Below are 16,974 nucleotides of genomic sequence, written 5' to 3'. Positions count from 1 at the left end.
TGTGCAGTGTTCATCTGTGTCTATTGTGTAGTGTTGCTGTTTGATCATGAAAAGCTCCAGTTATTCTCTATATCAGTGTCAGTGTTTCTGAACTCCTGAAACGCCTCCATTGTATCTTGAGTTTGTTCTGGGAACCAACACATCACAATATTCCTCATAATAATTTTTCATACTCAGAATAAAGGGGCGGGCCTGGTTGAGTTAGTTAGTAGTGTGTTAAACTGGCGGTTATGGTAAGGTAGACTTGTAGTCAAGACCGCCTAAACCGAGACCAAGACACTACAAAGACCAGAGGGTATCGAGACCAAGACAGACCAAGTCGAGACCGGAAGGGGAAAAACAGACTAGTGTACAGTGTTGGGAAAGTTCACTTTCTACATGAAGTAGAAAGTAGTTTAGTTCACAAATTTTAAAATGAACCAGTTCAGTTCAGTTCATACTTTAAATTTTTTAACTAGTTCATTCATAGTTCTTTTTTCCAATGTTGCTGTGAGCTATTATTTTTCAAAATGATTGCCACAACCCATATAGAACTACAGACAGCAATTATTTTATCAGCGGGCAAAGTTTGAACAGAAAAGTAAGATTTTTCCCATCCTCACCGACCTTGTCATAAAACTGGTTTAAATGATCATACGACGCTTCCTTGCTGCATTTTGTTTTGATGACGCATGCGGCGGTGCGACGCTGGTGGCTGGTGTTGCCAGATTGGGTGTTTTTTCCGCTACATATTAAGGCCTGTTTACGGTGTATTTTAGCCGGGTTTTCGCCTGGAAGGCTCTATAGAAATCTGGCACCCTATTGAACGAAGTTAAACTGAGAGCGCGCCGCACGCCATTCACAGACACCAGAATGAACGAGTTCACAGTTACGTTCATCAGGCATTAATACAGTACGTTCAGTTCACGTTCGCCCAAAATATGAAAGATTTCATAAATTATCGTTCAATTAACGCGTTCAGGCACAACACTAGTGTACTCTCTATTCGTAGATATACTAAGATATACGTTATCCAAATAGGCGAAACGAGTCAAACGAAAATTCAAATACTGTTGCATTATTGAACGTTGGTAAATCCCCCGACCACTATGTCGGTCTGAGACAGCGAGACCTAGACAAGATCGAGAGGTCCGAGACCAAGACAAGACCAAGACCAAATACCATCAAGGCCGTGACAAGACTGAGACCACGTAAAAGTGGTCTCGAGACCGGTCTCTAGACCAAGACCGGTCTCGAGACATACATCACTATGGTAAGGGGCGGGACATTTCCCAAACACGCTTGAAAAGCTTGACCAATCACAACACACTGCTCCAGCCGACCAATCAGAGCACAGTGTGCTTTTCAGAAGGAGGGGCTTCATAGAGACCGGAAGTAAACAGAGCGTTACTGACAGACTGGGAAGAGAGGAGCCGCAACAATGTAGAATATGAGGAAAATAATCAACATTCAAGCAGGAAAACCTGTTCTAGTAGAGCCTGAAACAACATTAAGACTGTAAAAGGGCATTTTAATAATGATGAGCTTTTAACACTCTAACACTCACTGAAAGGACAACTGCGCCTTTTGTGGCATTAATCAGACGCAACTGTTAATTCATCATTTATAATGTTACTTTTAAATGTTCCTGATTATGGTGTTTGATTAAAATAACTCATAACTGAATGAACTTCAGTTCTCGAATTTGAATTTGGATAAAACTGATGTCTTGTTCCTCCACTACATTTCTTTATATTTGATAGTTAGTTAATAGTGTGTTGAAACACACTAAGAAATGGGGAAACAATGGTTAAAGTGTAAATTGCAGGTTAACCACCACAATCAATTAATGTGTTAATTAAAGTGCTCAATATATATATATATATATATATATATATATATATATATATATATTTAAAAATGTCTGTCTTAAAATGCGTTAAAATAACATTTATTGGGGTTTCTTCAAAGGTAGCATGTTTTTTACCGTAATTGGGTGATGACGTCATAACAGGGAGTAGCAACCCGTACTCTGCTAGATTCCTACTGTTTGCGGTTTGACTATGGAGAACGACTGGGAGACTGAAGAGGTGGAAAACCATCAAATTCTTGATGGACCACAGCCCTACAATTTTGAACCAGTCAGGCGTGAGAGAGGGGAGGAAATTGTCAGAAATCATGGCCCTCAAAGAGTTATTAATGCTTGGTGTGAGGAAAATTAGTGGAGGGTTGGCCAGGTTTCCTGGTGAGTAGCTAGAGCTAGCCTAGGTTAGCCTGGTACTAGCCCGGATAACATTAGGAAACAAGCTAAAGTCTTTTCAAAATCTTGCCGTCATGTAGAATAGCAAGAAGAGACAACAACTGAAGACATTATTTACTTACATGGTGTTAGTGGTCCTAATCAGAGCTGTAGAGATGCACACACTGCACAGGCACAATGGCGCTTTTGCTGGCATCTGTTGACAGAACGCGATTTTGCCTGTGCTAAAACGCAACTAATTTACAATGCTCATTGTCAGAAAGAAAAAAATAGATCGATCTCCCTATCGCTGTGTTTGACAGGTGTTTGTGTGGGCTATGCCACCCAATGGAATCAGCAGTGGAGAGTATGTGCTGTCGTGAGGTGAACGCGTTTTGGAGTTTAGTGGAGCAGCTTGACCCGCGACCGGCAAATCTGACGTGCCTTACGCAGCATCCTGGTTTTGACGCATGCTGCCTGAACCCGTTTGTTTTGCGCATAGCTTACTCTCATTTCAGGCAGAATCACAGTCCTCTTGAAGCCAGCACACATGAGTATGTTTATAATTCAGTAATTTAATTAATCACTTCTGAATCTAAAAAACGTTTCTACTAAAATCAGCTCGCTTCGTAGCCACAAACTTCACCCAGGCACGAATCAGCCGTTTGTCCTTGGGGAACTTGTGGAGCCTCTATCCCGTATTAGAAGTATTTGCACATCCCGCACAAACACAATAGTTCCCCATTTTTGTTACTTGCCGTTAGACTAACGGTGACTCTAGGCTTGGAGTCCCTGTTATGACGTCACGCCCAGCCTAGTGGAAGGGAGAGGGCGTCCTTAAAACCACTGTAAAACGTACCAACTTTTCATATTATATTCGGCATTTTGGTATAAAAAACATAAAAGACAATAGTGGGCGGTTCTTATCTTTATGTTTAATAAGCACATTGCATTATCTTCATGAAAAATTTAACCTGCAAATTACACTTTAAAAGAAACAACGATTTTCGATTGCTCATTACATCTGGAGAGAAATCGCACAGACACTGAACAAAGATTGTCGAACACTTGAGTTCATGCACACTATTAAATGGATTAAATTTTATAAAATTTTGAAACGCATTCAGCTGTACAGATATGCTTAACGGCCGTTTCACACCGCAAGCATGAGCGGCTCGTGAGCAGCACGTCAGCACAACTACATTGTCACTGCAGCTGCAGACGCGCGCCATTATTCACACTGGAAGCGTTTGTACAGCGTCACAACAGCGGCTCCCAGGCTACATATAACCCCTAAAATCCACTGGATCCGTCTACGGCGCGGAGAGACAGCGCCACGTTTTTGATGCGTCCCTAGCTCGGCGTCAAAGTCCACTGGAAGCGTCTCACCCCTAAAATCCACTGGATCCGTCTACGGCGCGAAACGTCAGCGCCACGTTTTTGATGCGTCCCTAGCTCGGCGTCAAAGTCCACTGGAAGCGTCTCAGATGCGTTTCAGCAGCGGAGCGTTGGTGACTTCTTGATTTTTCCACAGTGTGTTTTATTTTAAAAATCGACCGGATCCTCTATGCCGTTCTGTGTTCTGTGTCAGTCTATGGTTCCTACCAAGGATGTATTGGTGTGCAATACAATTGGGATTCTGCACAGGGTGTTTATTTTGAAATTGACAGTGTTTTTTTACTTTTATTTTGTATTTACGGTGCGGCTTGGACGCGTGTCCGTCAAAAATAGACTAGGCGCCTATCTTTAGCGAAGCGGCGCGGAGAGCCGCTTCTGAGACGCGCTGCGTCCGCAGCTGGTGGACTTTAGAGCATTGACTATAATGGCCGCGATTAGCTGCGGCATCCGCGACGCTGACGTTCCGCGCCGTAGACGGATCCAGTGGATTTTAGGGATCAGACGTGTTTCAGCAGCGGAGCGTTAGTGACTTCTTCATTTTACCTCAGAATCGGAGCGTTGTTTATTTGTTGTTCATTTGTCCTCTTTTGGCTCAGGAGCGGACAGTTGTGCTACCTTATTGATTTTTTTTTTTTCAATTTTCCTCTTTGTGCTTCTACAAGGTGTTTTATTTTGAAAATCGACCGGATCCTCTATGCCGTTCTGTGTCTGACTTCATGCCCGGTACGATGTTTGACGCGGCAAGCGGCGAAAATAGACCTGCTACCTATTCCCTGCGGAGCAGAGAGACACTTCCGAGACGCTTCTGAGACGCGCTGCGTCCGCAGCTGGTGGACTTAAGAGCATTGACTATAATGGCCGCGATTAGCTCCGGCATCCGCGACGCTGACGTTCCGCGCCATAGACGGATCCAGTGGATTTTAGGGGTCAGGCTAAATATAAGCAAGCATTTCTTTACAAAGACTTTTGAAAAATTTGTTTTTAGAAGTTGGTGGTCATAAACACAGTTGAAGTTTGTTCAAAGCCCAAACTGAATAATTAAAAACAAGTTGAATGGGTACATTTTCTATAAAATTTTATTTATGTTAGTCTTCATTTCCTTTTCTGACATACTGCAACTCTTGTTAAAACACACTAGACATGCAAATTCTATGCGTTTTGTGCAATGAAAATCATATTCATTTTGTCCATCAAAAGTGTGCTTTCACTTTAATTGAGCGTGAGCCGCGCAGCAAAAATAGACTCGAAGCCAAAACCCCCTCTTCACAAGTGCTTACGCGACGCTCCTGCTTGACGCTCACGCGCTGCTCCTGCTCGCGGTGTGAACGCACTCATTGATTACATGCACGCCGAAAAAAATACGCGCTGCTCACGCGCCGCTGACGCTTGCGGTGTGAAACGGCCGTAAGGCTTCAAAAAAAACTGAAGAATGAACTGCCGTCATTTCAAACAAAATCACGCCAAAACGAGTTCGTTTTTTGAGTTCTAAACCGCTGTTCAAAGTGAATTTTCCGGGAATAGTTCGCTCCGACAGGTAAACACCTCTGCACTCCCATTGGTTCGTGGTGATGATGTAATTTGTGGGTGTGTCTCTGAGGCTCCTCCTGCTTTGAGGTGTAAATCATCTCGGGTTTGTTTTCTAAAGCAATATATTGGATAAAGTGCTGTATGCATAAACGTGACGTGACTGGAGTCTGAATGATTCGCTATGATCAGATGCTTTCTGAACTGCTATTTTATTGGTTATTGAGAGGAAAGTGTGCAGCACATATTTACATACAGGGTTTTTTCTGCATTGAAAATATCTTGTTAGCCGCTAAAATGAATGTTTGTCATGCCAAAGATTAATTTGATAATTGAATACGATACCAGCCGTTCTTGTGAGTGTTTGTGGAAGCTCTCTGTGAAGGTATAGAACAGTATTTTGCTGCTCAGGCATTTTCTAATTCGTTTTACCCCAAAACAAAGAATGGAAAAGAGCTTGAAGTGAGTATTTTGGGGCTTTTAGCACTTACATTAAAATTTCAGAATACCAGTTCCCCCCTGTAGTCGATCATTTTATCCCTAAAAACTCATCTTTGATCCTTGACAAAAATTCCTCATGCCTTAAAATATCTTGAATGTAACTCGACACCCTTGCCTCATTTAGTATGTGCGGTTCTATGAATATGCAAATGAGCCCCGCCTCCACTAACTCAGCTCAGAGATCCACTCGATGATCACACGTTGATCTGATTGGTTACAAGGTAGTTTAGGACTTTAAAGATTAATGTCAGAAGTTATTGAAGGTTAACTAAAGGATTATTTTTTAAAATAGACAGATTAGATTAATTCTGAGCGGTTGACAGATTAACTGACTAATCGATAGACTAAATGAATAGTTGTAAAAATAGTAGATAGATTAACTGACTACTTGTAAAAAAAATTGACAGATTAAGTGACTAATTGTAAAAAATAATCGATAGATTAAACAATCGTAAAAAATTATCGGCATTTACAGCCCTATTACTGTTTTTGAGGCAAGAACACTTGACTTACATTATGAGTGAACCCCAGAAAGAAAATATATATATATTTTTTTTTTGGCAAAAGTAGATATGACCACTCTGAAGCACAAATGCTAACAGAGATCAAGGACATAATGTATTTGCTCAGAAATTGTTGCGGTTAACTGTCAAACAAATGGCATTGCAGTAACTCTTTATGTGGAGTCTTAACTAAAATAAACTATACAAACTAAATACTACGTGAAAAAAAACTTTGAAATCCTAACAGAATCTACAGTATAAAGCTTTTACACAGACATGAACTACGAAAACAAATAATTTTCTGTCAGAGTAAACGTATTTATCTTCTTTGAACAAACATCACACTGTATTTGAAACAGATCATGAGCATAAACTTGCTTTCTTGCCTAGCAACAGAACAGCAGGAGGAGCAACTAAACAAGATTTAATTGTGTTTTCCAAGAGTTGACCTCCTTAAATTGGAGCCTTTGACTTATGAAGCCTGTTAAATCACTGACGCAGTTTGTGTGCGTGTGTGTGTGTGTGTGTTTAAGAGTGAGTGTGTGAGACAGAGGGCGAGCAGCACATCTGGATTACATACAGCTCTCTCTCTCTGTGTCTTCTCTCTCTCTCTCTCTCTCTCTCTCTCTCTGCTTCTTGTAACTTCCCCTGTAATTGTTTGAAGAAATGGTGGAGGTTTTTCCTCCATGCAGATAAAAACCTCAGACCGTTTAACTCGCGTCTGCCAGTAGTTTGAGTTCAGTGCTGAGTAAAAATAGCCTTTAACTTCAATGAAACTATACAGAAAACTGAAGACGCGAGTCTTGAGGGACTTTTACTACTAGAACAGGTTTTCCTGCTTGAATGTTAATTATTTTCCTCATATTCTCCATTGTTTCAGCTCCTCTCTTCCCAGTCTGTCAGTAACGCTATTTTTACTTCCTGTCTCTATGAAGCCCCTCCTTCTGAAAAGCACACTGTGCTCTGATTGGCCGGCTGGAGCAGTGTGTTGTGATTGGTCAAGCTTTTCAAGCGTGTTTGGGAAATGTCCCGCCCCTTACCATAGTGATGTATGTCTCGAGACCGGTCTTTCGAGCGCTTCGAGTGTGTTTGGGAAATGTCCCGCCCCTTCAGAATCAGAATCAGAATCAGAATCATAACTGCCAGTTTAACACACTACTAACTAACTCAATCAGGCCCCGCCCCTTTATTCTGCGTATGAATTATTATAATGAGGAATATTGTGACGTGTTCGTTCCCGGAACAAACTCAAGATACAATGGAGGCGTTTCAGTTGTTCAGAAACACTGACACTGATATAGAGAATAACTGGAGCTTTTCATGATCAAACAGCAACATTACATACTAAACACAGATGAACACTACACACTAAACACAGATGAACACTACACACTAAACACAGATGAACACTACACACTAAACAGATGAACACTACACAAAACACAGATGAACACTACACACTAAACACAGATGAACACTACACACTAAACACAGATGAACACTACACACTAAACACAGATGAACACTACACACTAAACAGATGAACACTACACACTAAACAGATGAACACTACACTAAACACAGATGAACACTACACACTAAACACAGATGAACACTACACACTAAACACTGATGAACACTACACACTAAACACTGATGAACACTACACACTAAACACAGATGAACACAACACACTAAACACAGATGAACACTACACACTAAACACAGATGAACACTACACACTAAACACAGATGAAGATGGAGAAACAGCACAACAGCTCCTCTTTAAATAATAGTGAAGCTTGTTTACAGCAAACGCCACTATTCATGTTTTGTAATGTCATAAAGTATAATATATAGGATAAAGTATTATAATAATAAAGGATAATAAAAAGTTATCAGAAAGAATTAGTCTGATTTTAGGAATTGTTTGTTTGTTTGTGTGTGTGTGTGTGTGTGTGTGTGTGTGTGTGTGTGTGTGTGTGTGTGTGTGAGAGTGTAAAGTCCTCACATATGCTGGAGTGTTTGTGTGTGTTTGAGTGAGTGAGTGAGTGTGTGAGTGTGTGTGTGTGTGTGTGTAAAGTCCTCACATGTGCTGAAGTGTTTTATATCAAAGGGACATTGTTCCAGTCTGTCTTCATTACGGATGAAACACAACGTCTCTAAAATTACAAGTGTTTGTCTGTTGACGACTGGAGTGTTTGTTTCCAAGGTTTCACACTCACACACACACACACACACACACACAGCTGATGGAGAGCAACAACACTAACATCACTGACACACGACTGGCTCTTATTTCAGCTCAGCTACCGTTACTAGAGCTTATATAAGACACACACCATTAATCAACACATTCAACACTTCCTTTTTTCTATTCTATCCATCCATCCATCCATATACACCATATTGCCAAAAGTATTGGGACACCCCGCCAAATCATTGAATTCAGGTTTTACAATCCCTTTCATGGCCACAGTTGTATAAATTAAGCACTAGGTATGCAGACGCTTCTACAAACATCTGTGAAAGAATGTGTTGCTCTCAGGAGCTCAGTGAACTCAAGCGTGGGACCGTGATCGGTTGCCACCTGTGCAATAAGTCCATTCGTAAAATTTCCTCACTACTAAATATTCTACGGTCAACTGTTAGTGGTATTATAACAAAGTGGAAGCATTGGGGAACAACAGCAATTCAGCCACGAAGTGGAAGGTCACGTAAATCACAAAGCGGGTCAGCGCATGCTGAAGCTCATAGTGGTGTAAAAGCGTGGGATGCAGTAGTGTAAAGACTGGGATGCAGTGGTGTAAAGCGTGGGATTCAGTGGTGTTAAGACTGGGATGCAGTGGAGTAAAGCGTGGGATGCAGTGGTGTAAAGCATGGGATGCAGTGGTGTAAAGCCTGGGATGCAGTGGAGTAAAGCATGGGATGCAGTGGTGTAAAGCGTGGGATGCAGTGGAGTAAAGCCTGGGATGCAGTGGAGTAAAGCATGGGATGCAGTGGTGTAAAGCCTGGGATGCAGTGGGGTAAAGCATGGGATGCAGTGGTGTAAAGCGTGGGATGCAGTGGTGTTAAACCTGGGATGCAGTGGAGTAAAGCCTGGGATGCAGTGGTGTAAAGAGTGGGATGCAGTGGTGTAAAGACTGGGATGCAGTGGTGTAAAGCGTGGGATGCAGTGGTGTAAAGCGTGGGATGCAGTGGTGTAAAGAGTGGGATGCAGTGGTGTAAAGCGTGGGATGCAGTGGTGTAAAGAGTGGGATGCAGTGGTGTAAAGAGTGGGATGCAGTGGTGTAAAGCGCTCGATGCAGTGAAGTAAAGCCTGGGATGCAGTGGTGTAAAGTGTAGGATGCAGTGGTGTAAAGCCTGGGATGCAGTGGAGTAAAGCCTGGGATGCAGTGGTGTAGAGCATGGGATGCAGTGGAGTAAAGCGTGGGAGGCAGTGGTGTAAAGCCTGGGATGCAGTGGTGTAAAGCCTGGGATGCAGTGGAGTAAAGTTTGGGATGCAGTGGAGTAAAGCCTGGGATGCAGTGGAGTAAAGCCTGGGATGCAGTGGTGTAAAGCGTACGATGCAGTGGTGTAAAGCATGGGATGGTGTAAAGACTGGGATGCAGTGGTGTAAAGACTGGGATGCAGTGGTGTAAAGACTAGGATGCAGTGGTGTAAAGACTGGGATGCAGTGGTGTAAAGACTGGGATGCAGTGGAGTAAAGCGTGGGATGCAGTGGAGTAAAGACTGGGATGCAGTGGAGTAAAGACTGGGATGCAGTGGAGTAAAGACTGGGATGCAGTGGAGTAAAGCCTGGGATGCAGTGGAGTAAAGCTTGGTATGCAGTGGAGTAAAGCGTGGAATGCAGTGGTGTAAAGACTGGGATGCAGTGGAGTAAAGCCTGGGATGCAGTGGTGTAAAGCGTCGGTTGCAGTGGTGTAAAGCGTGGGATGCAGTGGAGTAAAGCATGGGATGCAGTGGAGTAAAGACTAGGATGCAGTGGAGTAAAGCCTGGGATGCAGTGGAGTAAAGCCTGGGATGCAGTGGAGTAAAGCCTGGGATGCAGTGGGGTAAAGCGTGGAATGCAGTGGAGTAAAGCATGGGATGCAGTGGTGTAAAGACTGGGATGCAGTGGAGTAAAGCCTGGGATGCAGTGGTGTAAAGCGTTGGATGCAGTGGAGTAAAGCGTGGGATGCAGTGGAGTAAAGCGTGGAATGTATTGGTGTAAAGCGTGGGATGCAGTGGAGTAAAGCCTGGGATGCAGTGGAGTAAAGCGTGGAATGCAGTGGTGTAAAGACTGGGATGCAGTGGAGTAAAGCCTGGGATGCAGTGGAGTAAAGCATGGGATGCAATGGTGTGAAGCGTGGGATGCAGTGGTGTAAAGCGTGGGATGCAGTGGAGTAAAGCGTGGGTTGCAGTGGTGTAAAGCGTGGAATGCAGTGGTGTAAAGACTGGGATGCAGTGGAGTAAAGCCTGGGATGCAGTGGTGTAAAGCGTGGGATGCAGTGGTGTAAAGCGTGGGATGCAGTGGTAAAAAGCGTGGGATGCAGTGAAGTAAAGCGTGGAATGCAGTGGTGTAAAGCGTGGGATGCAGTGGTGTAAAGACTGGAATGCAGTGGTGTAAAGCATGGGATGGTGTAAAGACTGGGATGCAGTGGTTTAAAGACTGGGATAGTGTAAAGACTGGGATGCAGTGGTGTAAAGCATCACTTCTCAATCACGCTTCTCTGTCTTGCAATCCGATGGACGAGTCTGGGTTTGGCGGTTGCCAGGAGAACGGAGCTTGCCGGACTGCATTGTGCCAAGTGTAAAGTATGGTGGAGGGGGATTATGGTGTGTGGTTGTTTTCCTGGGGTAGGTCGTTTATCTCTCTATCCATCCATCCATCCATCCATCCATCCATCCATGCATTTATCTATCTATCTACCTATCTATCCATCCATCCATCCAACCATCCATCTACCTATCTACCTATCTATCCATCCATCCATCCATCCATCCATCCATCCATCCATCCTTTCCATCCACCTATCTATCTATCTATCTATCTATCTATCTATCTATCTATCTATCTATCTATCTATCTATCTATCTATCTATCTATCTATACATGCATTTATCTGTCTATCTATCTATCTATCTATCTATCTATCTATCTATCTATAAATAAATAACTGAATCACATCAAAGATGTTTCATGCAGGTCTATTTAGAGCTCATGGATTTACTTAGCGTTTGAATTAAATTGCCTTTACTTCTGTTCACTACAGAAAACCTTTTTATTTGGAAGCTTGAAGAAACAAGTTTAAAAATAATTTACCAACCCTAAATAAATAATGTGTCTTAACACTGAAAATTTATATTTTTAGGAAAACTATATCTGTAAAAGACATGGATAGGAACCCCTCGACAGACCTCACACAGTCTTGCATCAAATTGTAAAGATCTTAGACATTTTATGAGGCTTTTTATGTCTTTACAGCGTAAAGAAAATAGAAAAAGAGAGAGAGAGAGAGAGAACTTAGGAGAAAGTGAGTGAAGAGGGGGAAGGGAAGAGTTACGGCTTCAGACTCACTGTATTCACGTACCAGTGTGTGTTTGGGAAGAAGGAGTGGCTCCGAAAACACTAAATAAGAGCGAGGGCGAGTGAAAAACCACATCCACACATTCAGAAGAGATTTATGAGATGCGAACCCGTCGACAACAGGGTGACCGCTGGGAAAAATCACTTCAATTCAGCCCTAATTACTCGCATGCGACTGTGACATCAACAAGAAGCTTAATTCAACACACATGGCCTCTCTAACACTAACACACACACACACACACACACTAATCTACAGCTACTTTAAATATCTGCAGGACAAGCATGCTTGAGATACCATTAGACTCTGACACTCCTCACACAAGCATAGTATTTGATTATAAATGATTGCATTATAATAACAAAATCTGTTTTTTAGTCAATGCTTGACTCTGGCACTGCGTGACATTTTTAATAAAGTGTAATTTTAATAAAGTCACTTACTACTGGTGAGCATGCGGTGCATTTGTCAAACGCCAAACTTGCAGGAAGGACGTTGTCAAATCTTGCCAGGAATCCTCGAATCTGAAAAGACAACAAATGTTTTTAAGCAACAAATAATCAGTAAAGAACATATTCCTCAATCTCTAGCTCCACCTGGTGTGTGTTCGTAAAAACAGTATAAAAATCAAAGGTAACACTTTATTTTAAAGTGACGTAATTGCACGTTACTACATGTACAGTAAATTTTGCATTATTTTGCATAATTACAAGTAAATAACCCTAAACCAAACCCTAACTCTATAGTAAGTACGTATGTAGTTAATTAATATTACTCAGTACTTATTTAAGGTACAACGTATCTACTTCACCTTAAAATAAATTGTAACCAAATCAAATTATTATAATTGTCATTGTTACAGTGTAATTATATATATTTAAGTACTGAGTAATATTAACTACATGTACTTACTATAGGGTTAGGGTAGGATTAGGATTTGGTTGAGGTTTAGTTGCATATAATTATGCCTAATTTACTGTTATTACTATGGTAATTACAAGGACACTGTAAAATAAAGTCTTACCCACATTTTTATTATGTCTGTAATATTTGTATTATTTTAACCCTCATGTTCAGTTTGGGGTCTGAGAGATCCTACAGCCGCTTTAATGTCAGAAACACACTGAACACTGAAGTATCAGTGGGATATTTCATGGATATTCCTAATATTATGTAAAAGAAGTATAAATAAACTTTCAACTTGTAACAAAGAAAAAAATGTTGCATTACATATGTTTGTGGTCTCCGAGAAAAATAAACAATGAATTTGAATGAATCTTAAATATAATCTGCTAATGGCTTTTTATAAAGACACTTTATTAATGACAAAATTTGTATTGTGGATCATATTCAATTTTAAACCAATCAAGAGTCGTTTCACACCAAAACAGTTTAAGTTTAAAAAAATATAATTACACAAGCAACTGATAAAAATGATGCTGCAAATGAAGCCCATTTAAATTCCCTCTGTAGTCAATAATTGTATCTCTTAAAACTCATCTTTAATCACCAAAATGACATTTAAATGTTTTTTTTTAAATAAAATGTATAATGCCCTTTTCACAAGATGTAAAATAAATGTCTTATGTCCCCAGAGTGTGCATGTGAAGTTTTAGCTCAAAATACCCCACAAATATTTTTTTATAGCATGTTAAAATTGTCACTTTTTGAGGGTGAGCAAAAACACATTGTTTTTGTGTCTGTCCCTTTAAATGCAAATGAGCTGCTGGCAGAGAGGGCGAAGCTTCAACACCTTGTGTCCTTTTACCTCTTATACACACACACACACACAGGACGTTTCTAAATGGTTAGTTGAGGAATTTATGTATCTGATGTGGAGTTAACTATCTTCTAGTCATTAATTAGCATGTTCTGTCATTATAATCTATAAATCGTGTTCCTGGGGGCGGGGTTTATGTAAATTTTATGCTTAGTGATGTCACTAAGCCATGAGTAAGCTCATTGTAGTTCCTACCAGCCGTTTGCTGTAGTCCTTAAAAAGCAATTTCTGTAAAATGGAATATCTCTCTTTGCTTTGAACTTTGAGCGCTGTAACTTTGCAGATGTTGATTATGCTCAAACAGCAACAAAAGTTAGAAAAAGTGAAATCATAATCAACCACTCCTTTAAAATATCTTGAATGTAACTCGACACCCTTGCCTCATTTAGTATATGCGGTTCTATCAATATGCAAATGAGCCCCGCCTCCACCCACTCACTCACTCAGAGATCCACTCGTTGACGATCACACGTTGATCTGATTGGTTACAAGGTAGTTTGTGACGTCAGAAACACCAGCGATTTCAACCCGTGTTTTTGAGACTGTCTTTGGTTCACTGCAGTTTTAAGGAGAAAATACTCAGCAATGCTGTCGACTTATGAATTTACACATGGTTTGTCTTAAAGCATATTAAAAACACCACATAGACATATAAACAACATTACAAACTGGATCTTCACCACAGGGGGACTTTACATTAAAAAACAATCTGAAAATTATTTGTACTAGATAATTTGTACTAGATAACTAAAATATTTTTTATAAAATGTGGTAATATGAGCAGTGAAATTTTTGCCAGGGAAAGTACAAATCTGTTTAAATGTTTGCAAAAATTTATTTTTGTTTTGATTTTGTGTCAAGGGGTCTATACCATGAAGCCGGTTTAGTTGGATAGCCAGCTATGTTTCAGTTTAGTTTGCACCAACCCTGGGTTTTAGGGACCATGAAAGTGTTTTGGCTTTTAGCGGTGTTGATCGCCATAGTAACTAACGCTCCATGGCTAACCGGGTCCGGGTCAGGTGATGCTCCAGGTGAGAGGTTGCAAACCGAACTTGGACCAATCAGCTGTGAGCAAAGTGTCACATGTCTGATGCCATAAAGTCACTCCACCTGTTTCTACTCCAAATTAAATATAAGATAATATAAATACGCTTTAGAATCAATATATGAAGCTATAAAATTAGCTTAAATGTTCAACTCTCTCTATACCTTTATCAACTGTATAAACTAACTTCACAACTTTTACTTGCACTGATATAGCAAGACCTTTTCTTTTAGTTGTCCTCTTTCATAGACAGATATTTTCTTCTCGCTGTGTAAATTTGCTTATATTCTTAATATTCTGCAGAAGAGAGAAATGAATCGCAGTGTCACTCTTTCTTAGCATGTGATTGGCTGTTCGCTACTGATGTCACAGCTGAACTCCTAAAACCAGGATCAAAGCCTGAGTTGATGTTGGTACCAACAAAGCCTGGTTAGATTAGTTTGGGTTTGTAACCCTGAGTTAATCATGATATGGGTGAGTTTCCTCTTTAAATACACCATTATATAAAAAAAAAATCATTCTTTAAAGCAAAACGAAATAAACGCGTGTACCACACACACTTTCCAATCAAGAAACAGTTGTAGCATAGCATAAGCATAAAACATCTTACTGTGACAATATATGGTTTATCTCAGGTAATTTCATGAGTATAAAGTATATTTATAATCAACCAAGCCTTTCTCATCCTATATCATACTGTTTAATTTTAAATATCTTATATAATACTATATATTTGATCTGTGTTTTATATTAATTTCCATTATTTATCATATTTATTGAATATATACATATTTATTATAAAACTTTTAGGATTTTATTTGTTTTACATATTTATTTTACTATGCTATATTTTTAATGCATGTTTGTATATTTATTTAATAGAAATTATATTTATAATACGTATTTGTTATATACAATTTATTTTCTGTATTATATAAATATTGTTTATTTATTTTACTATTTTAGCTGTTTGTTTGTTTTTTACTATATATTTTATTTGTTTTAATAATTTTGTGTTTCATATTTGATTTTATTTTTACAATACTATATATTTTTATAAACCCTTTCTGCAAGTAAATGTAAATGATTATTGGTGATTTGCGTTAAAAGCTCAATGTTTTCTTGTGACGTATAATATATCTGGCGGATGAAATAAACGAGTGGTGTGTGTTTGGTTACAGTCACACACACTCCTCACACATTAATCTTGTAAGCAAATGAAAGAAAGAGCCGAGGAAAAGATAAGAGCGGTCGAGGCATCGGTGGGAAGATTACGTGGAGTTTATATCACGCATTACCCATGAATCCATGCGATCCAGCTCAAGACACTCTGATGTAAATCCACATTCATGGTGTCAAATCCACAAAATAAGACGGATTCATTTGAAGAAATTCCTCTAATGTCTTTCTGGTCAAATCTAATTAGGTTTTAAATCAAATTGGAGGGACGAAATATCAGGGAAATGAAGTTTGAGCATGAGATCAACCATATTAAAAATGTTTGAGTCATTTACTGTAAAGAAAGATGCATACTTTACAGTCAAAACATAAACAAATGTCTACAATCCCCAAGACACCCGCTGACTCAAACACGATGAAGACGGGCGTTTGTTTCCAGATGACACTTTTCTTGTTTTTATTAATGCAAAAAAATGCATACATTTTAAAATGCTGTTTATGCATACAAATCATGTTTGTTGTGGCCACAATATATATTTTTCAGTTATTAATCATCTGGGCTGGTAAATGAAAAGTTGCAGGTTTGAAGGAAAAGAAAAATAAATGTAGAGGGAAGTTTAAAACACACGACCGTTGAAATGTTTGCGGTCGGAAAGATGTTTTAATGTTTATGAAAGAGCATTGCTGCATTTATTTCTGGAAGCTTGTTTTCGCCACGAGAATAAAAAATGTAAAAACAATTGTGACTTTTTATCTCACAATTTTGACTTTATTTCATGCAATTTGGACTTTTTTTCCTCAAAATTGCGAGTTTACATCTATATAAAGTCGCAATTATCTTATAAAATATTTTATTCCTGTGGCGGAAACGAGCTTCATATTTATTTGATCAAAAATACAGTAAAAACAGTGAAATACTATTCCAATGTAAATCAGCTTTTCTATGTGAATATATAGTAAAGTGTAATTTATTCCTGTGATCAAAGTTGAATTTTCAGCATCATTACTCCGGTCTTCAGTGTCACATGATCCTTCAGAAATCACTATAATATGATGATTTTATGATCAAGAAACATTTATGTTGAAAACAGTTCATATTTTTGAGGATTTTTTAAAAAATGCCTTTCCTGTCACTTTAGATAAATTCAATGCATCTTTGATTAATTAAAAAAAAATGTACTGACACAAAACTTCTAAAGGAATTTGTATCCGTGAGTGGAGCTTCCCAACACAACACCACCGGAACAGAAACCAAA

General features: G+C 39.5%; 1 protein-coding gene across 2 annotated transcripts in view; it reads right to left on the bottom strand.

The window, feature by feature from the left end:
- The window catches only part of atg7 (ATG7 autophagy related 7 homolog (S. cerevisiae)), a 129,785-nt gene that overhangs the window by 55,065 nt on the left and 57,746 nt on the right, over positions 1–16,974 (bottom strand). For both annotated transcript variants that reach the window (XM_077202609.1, XM_077202610.1), the window contains exon 18: positions 12,158–12,238. In XM_077202609.1, coding sequence (XP_077058724.1) covers positions 12,158–12,238 — 81 coding nt within the window. The remainder of the gene's footprint in view (positions 1–12,157; positions 12,239–16,974) is intronic.

This window comes from Siphateles boraxobius, unplaced genomic scaffold (assembly GCF_051911475.1).
Source record: "Siphateles boraxobius isolate OS27281-9 unplaced genomic scaffold, OSU_SipBor_1 5, whole genome shotgun sequence".
NCBI classification, from domain to species: domain Eukaryota; kingdom Metazoa; phylum Chordata; class Actinopteri; order Cypriniformes; family Leuciscidae; genus Siphateles; species Siphateles boraxobius.
The sequence above is the reverse complement of the archived record's forward strand: the minus strand, read 5'-3'. Positions and strand labels throughout refer to the sequence as shown.